Raw genomic sequence first — 5900 nt, forward strand, 5'->3', positions numbered from 1 at the left:
CACTGTTTTTTCTCTTGTACTAAGGCCGATCACAGTGAGAAAATAAGATATTCCGTTATTAGTCCCACAGTGGGGAAATATTACAGCAGCAAAGGGACAGTACAAAGAAAGGAAAACTGCAAAGTGACAATATCAAATACTTAAAAAAGATAAATAATATAACAATATAATATGAACCGATTACATATGTAAATATAACAAATAAGACTTCATATACTTGTTTTGTATGTACTTGTTTTAATTTGTCTTAAAGATCACATCCATGGTAAAGACTGGAGAAGAGCTGGTTAGAAACAGGAAGAATTAAACGTAGATGGTGAATCTACAGGTGATTTCAACTCTGACGAACAAGAAAGAAAAACTGATCCTCACTTTAGTCCTGAATGTGCTTTATAGTTAAAATAAATGCTCTGATGACGTGTTATTTGGCCTCTAGTTGTATCTGGTGGAGGCCTGTTGTGTAGTTGGTCATCACATTTAGTTTGTAAAATGGTGGAAGTTTATTTATTTATTTAACAATTACATTAGATAGACAGAATACGGTGCAAAAGAAGTAGCCCAACATAATAAACAAAGACAAACAACAAATGTATAAACTTACACACATTCAATGTGTTTAACACAATCAAATCCAGACTGAAAGTGGTTCAGTAAAAATATATTTAAGAAAAAATTATATTAATATTTTAAAATTGGAATGGAAAGTAACTAAGTAAAAAATAAAGTCCATAGACTAACACTGGCCGCTGGATCGTACGTCACCGTCGCCGCCATATTGGTCTGGACAGACCAGACCAGCAATGAGACGTTTTTATATTTTAGGTTTTTATGATTTACATGAAGTACAAATAAAGGTTTTGTCTCCAGTTACGTAGAATCCTGATAGTTTAGGCTGTAATCGCTTTTCTATAAGGTGAGTATCAACGTCATATTTACATGAAGTAAATCAATGACGTGTGTCCTCGTCATGTTTCAGTCTTCCGGTTCCTGTTCCACACTGAAAACAGACCGACCACCGCCAGAGCCAAAGCAGAAGAAGTTCCGCCCCGCGCCACCAGGAGGCGGCAGCGGCTTCTCCCGGTGTGTTCGCGGGCTGTCATGGCGGCTCCCAGTGTCAGACTGGTCTCACGGTGAAGTGTTTATATTAGGATGAGCTGAGAGAAGAAACACAGAAACACACATCTGACAGGTGAGATAACAGTCGGAACCAGGACTACAGTCCACCTGGACCCGCGTCACTGTTGATCCGTCATGAACCGGACTCCAGGTCAGAACACCTGAACAAACTGGACCTGAGGTTGCTCTGGAAGATTCGGCCTCGATAGAATCCACTAACAACTTTAATCCTTCAGTCTGTCTTGGTCAGAACCGGATCCGAACTTTAATAACCTGTGTTAAAATGGCGCCTGGTGTTGGTGCCTGACAGCAGGTCACAGACTGAGACTGAACACACTGGAGTCATTATTCATATTATGTTATTTTATATGATATTACATTGTTATATTATATTATATTTTATTATATTTAACAGGCTATGTTATATTGTTTTGTGGGTTTGATGTTTTAAAGCGAGTTTCTCAGTGTTGTTAAATATCAGATCTTGGTCCGTCCTTGAACGCACCAGCAGACCCGGTCCCTACAGTCCTGGACAGTCCTGATGTGGGACCTGGTTTAGATTGTCTGTCCCCAGTGATGTCAGAGTTCTACTGCGAAATAAACTCCGGTCCTGTCTGTCTCTCCACTCACCTGTCTGTCTCTCTGCAGATATGATTGTGATGTCATCAGTGATGCGGGTGGCTCGGCGGCTTGTCCATGCCGACCCAGTTCTGCTCAGCAGCTACCTGTCTCTGCCCCTCCTCTGTCCTACCCGGAGCTCTGCCCGCCCGCTCACCTGTCAACAGAACAGGAAGTATGCTTCCAAACAGGTGAGTCTGACTGTCTGTTGACAGCCAATAGAAAACACCTGTCTGTGTCCAGCTGGTCTCTGATGTCATGACATGTCTGCAGGTCAAAGGTCAGGCGAAAGGCCAGAAATTCCAGAAGGTCAAACCCAAAGTGGAGAAACAGGAAGTGGAGATCACACAGAGGATGACGGTGGCGGCTCTCGCCGAGGCCATGAAGAAAGACTACGGTACGAACCAGCAGAGACCCAAAGAGTCTAAAACCCGGTCCAGGACCTGAGTCTGACAGGACCAGACAGACATCCTGATCTGCCTGTGCGAGCTGGATCAATAAAGTTGTTTTGTATTTCAGATCACGTGTTGGAGGCTCTGCTCAACACCTCGGTGGATCCAGATTATCTGGATCCTGACTCGGTTCTGGAGGAGAGGTGGATTAAGGAGGTAGTGACTCGATCAGGGATGAAGTTCAAATGGGCCAAACTGAGCGAGAGCAAACAGAGAATCAACAGGGACGCCCACCCCAGGTAACAGGGACAGGAAGTCACCTGACTCGCTGCTCAGTTACAAACCAGCCAATCGGAACATGTTCCTTCTTTTTGATGTTTGACTTGAGAAAAGTTCACTCTGACCTCTGACCTCTGACCCTCAGACCTCCAGCAGACCCGTCCAGCCTGGTGTCCCGCCCTCCGGTGGTCACCATCATGGGTCATGTGGACCACGGTAAGACCACCCTGCTGGACAGTCTGAGGAAGAGCCAGATCGTCTCCACTGAGGCCGGAGGGATCACACAGCACATCGGAGCCTTTCTGGGTAAACTCTCACCTGCAGACACTCACCTGGTGGCAGGTTCACCTGCAGACACTCACCTGGTGGCAGGTTCACCTGCAGACACTCACCTGGTGACAGGTTCACCTGCAGACACTCACCTGGTGATACGCTCACCTACTGTTTGATGACGAGGAAAGAGAGAAAGGGAAGATCAAACACTAAAGATGAAATTATTTGTTGACAACGAATTGATGAAACAGCAAAGTAGAATCAGTGAGTTTATCATCAAATAATCAGTTGATCATTTTCTTGATTCATGTTGGTGAAACTGAAGATTTGAATAATTAAAGAATGATGCTGTTTAATATTCAGTGTTTTCAGTGAGTGTCTCAGTGGAAGGAACTGTGTCGTCATGACGGTGCTCCTTCATGTCCACACCTGAGCTCCAGGAGGAACGACTCTGATCATCACGTGGTTGTTGTTGAATGTTGACGATAAAAACACAAACTGGTCTGACGTGGGTTTTTACTTCCAGTCCAGTTGCCTACAGGTGAGAAAATCACCTTCCTGGACACTCCAGGTCACGCCGCCTTCTCCGCCATGAGAGCCCGCGGAGCCAACGCCACCGACATCGTTGTCCTGGTGGTGGCGGCCGACGACGGCGTTATGAACCAGACAGTCGAGTCCATCCAGCACGCCAGGAGAGCCAAAGGTAGGAGGTCCACCTGTCAGTCACAGCCCAGGGCCGGAAAGGATGAAAACATGAGGGTTTCTACTGTGTTTCTGTTGTTTCTACTCTGTTTCTAATCTGTTTCTGTTGTGTGTCTCTACTCTGTTTCTAATCTGTTTCTGTTGTGTGTTTCTACTCTGTTTCTAATCTGTTTCTGTTGTGTGTCTCTACTGTGTTTCTAATCTGTTTCTGTTGTGTGTCTCTACTCTGTTTCTAATCTGTTTCTGTTGTGTGTCTCTACTGTGTTTCTAATCTGTTTCTGTTGTGTGTCTCTACTCTGTTTCTAATCTGTTTCTGTTGTTTCTACTCTGTTTCTAATCTGTTTCTGTTGTGTGTTTCTACTCTGTTTCTAATCTGTTTCTGTTGTGTGTCTCTACTCTGTTTCTAATCTGTTTCTGTTGTGTGTCTCTACTCTGTTTCTAATCTGTTTCTGTTGTGTGTTTCTACTCTGTTTCTGTTGTGTGTCTCTACTCTGTTTCTAATCTGTTTCTGTTGTGTGTTTCTACTGTGTTTCTATTGTGTGTTTCTACTGTGTTTCTTGTGTGTTTTTACTGTTGTTTCTACAGTTTCTGTTGTGTGTCTCTACTCTGTTTCTATGGTTTCTGTTGTGTGTCTCTACTCTGTTTCTATGGTTTCTGTTGTGTGTTTCTACTCTGTTTCTACTGTGTTTCTGTTGTTTCTACAGTTTCTGTTGTGTGTTTGTAATCTGTGACTGTTCTGTTTCTAATCTGTTTCTACTGTGTTTCAGTCCCGATAATTGTGGCAGTGAATAAGTGCGATAAGCCTCAGGCTGACCCTCAGAGAGTCAAACGGGAGCTGCTTGCTCATAACGTCATTTGTGAGGAGTTTGGAGGAGACGTCCAGACGATCCACGTCTCTGCTCTGAAGGTCACAACTGTTAATGAGTGTCTACGAGTTCTTCTGCTCACCCAGGATCAGTACCACATTATAAAGTGAAGTGATGATGTCGTTTTGTTGTCAGGGCGACAACCTGCTGGCTCTGGCCGAGGCCACGGTGGCACTGGCGGAGGTTCTGGAGCTGAAGGCGGAGCCGAGCGGCTTCACGGAGGGAATCATCATCGAGAGTCGAACCGACAAAGGCAAAGGGTGAGACCAGATCTCTGTGAAGTCATCACTTCCTGTCTCTGTGAGGTCATCAGGACTCTCAGAGAACCAGACTAACTAATTATTATAATGTAATTAATATAATAATTAAATATTATAATATTTTTCACTGAATCTTTTTAAATCAGTTCAAACTTTAATGTCAAATTCACAACATTAACAAACATGCGTGACAACATGCTCTCCATGTGACTGAGCGTCATGTCTCCTCAGTCCTGTGACCACGGCCATCGTCCAGCGGGGGATGCTGAGGCGAGGCTGTGTCTTGGTGGCGGGAAAGAGTTGGGCCAAAGTTCGTCTCCTTTTCGACGAGAACGGGCGGGCGGTGAATGAGGCAGGGCCGAGCTCCGCGGTGGAGGTGGTCGGCTGGAAGGAGCTGCCGTCTGCTGGAGAGGTCATCCTGGAGGTGGAGTCTGAGGTGAGAACAAACCACAACCCCTGACCTCTGACCTCAGAACTGTTCTGTTAAAGTACAAACTCACCTGTCGGCTTCTGTCTCAGCTGAGTTCCCAGACTGAGGGAGCCGTGGATCTTTACAGAAACCTGCCACAACTAAAGAAAACAAAACAACAAAGAAAACAATATGAAATGATAATTAAAAATAATAACAATAATAATAACTAGAAAATTCCAGGGAAATTTTGAGTGCCACGGGGGCTACTGCCGGGATGAGTACATGATTTATTTCCAGTGTTCAAAAGTCACCCTGATCATATTCTGGTTTTGAGAAATGTCTTGATATAAAAGACTCTGATATAAAACAATGTCACATCCCTCCATCATGTATTATGTGGGAAATATCTCATATTCTGTCTTGTTTTTTTTAATAAAACAAGAGGCAACATGTCTACAAACTGGCATTTAAAGGGTTAAAATCCTGAAAACTAATAAACATTTGGTAGGTTTGAGCAGAACTGAAGTGGTTTAAGAGATTTATGCAAAAAAAGCAGAAAAAATTGATATATATATTGATATATGATGATTTTATATCATTTTCTTTGTGTGTCCTTGTTTGGACGCGAGGAACCCCAGAGGAGACAAAATGTGTTACCAGTGTATAATAGACCTGTAACAGTAACTGACATTAGATTTTAAAAATATGTCAAAAAAGACACTTTCTTGCAGAAATCCATCCCTTCAGCTGTAACACAGCCAAAATGATCAGCAAATCAAAAAAGAAAAGTGAAGAAAATGTCCAAAAAAGGACAGAAGGACCCCTGAGGGTTAATAAATCCCATGAACCGCTATTTAAATTACCACTATTATGTTTTTTTCTGTGCTAAATTTAACATTACTGGGGAGGAGAGCAACGCGACTAGAAGTGACAGCGAGAGAGGGCTAGTAGCTTCTCCTCTCCTCTGTCTCAGCGGAGACCG

The 5900-nt window shown here is 43.6% G+C and overlaps 1 protein-coding gene across 2 annotated transcripts in view; it reads left to right on the forward strand.

The window, feature by feature from the left end:
* Positions 1 to 1030: 1030 nt before the first annotated feature.
* mtif2 (mitochondrial translational initiation factor 2) overlaps positions 1031 to 5900 on the forward strand; it is a 7849-nt gene continuing 2979 nt past the window's right edge. Inside the window, exons 1-9 of one of the 2 annotated variants that reach the window (XM_023430454.2) lie at positions 1031 to 1189; positions 1765 to 1925; positions 2008 to 2131; positions 2254 to 2425; positions 2551 to 2711; positions 3205 to 3381; positions 4148 to 4287; positions 4382 to 4506; positions 4738 to 4942. In XM_023430454.2, coding sequence (XP_023286222.1) covers positions 1767 to 1925; positions 2008 to 2131; positions 2254 to 2425; positions 2551 to 2711; positions 3205 to 3381; positions 4148 to 4287; positions 4382 to 4506; positions 4738 to 4942 — 1263 coding nt within the window. In that variant the 5' untranslated portion in view covers positions 1031 to 1189; positions 1765 to 1766. Of the gene's footprint in view, positions 1268 to 1764; positions 1926 to 2007; positions 2132 to 2253; positions 2426 to 2550; positions 2712 to 3204; positions 3382 to 4147; positions 4288 to 4381; positions 4507 to 4737; positions 4943 to 5900 lie in introns of both variants that reach the window. The other variant, XM_087169656.1, reaches the window with a different exon arrangement.

This window comes from Seriola lalandi, unplaced genomic scaffold (genome assembly GCF_002814215.2).
Source record: "Seriola lalandi dorsalis isolate HSWRI2012SDOR001 ecotype SW California unplaced genomic scaffold, Sedor1 jcf7180002054905, whole genome shotgun sequence".
NCBI lineage: Eukaryota > Metazoa > Chordata > Actinopteri > Carangiformes > Carangidae > Seriola > Seriola lalandi.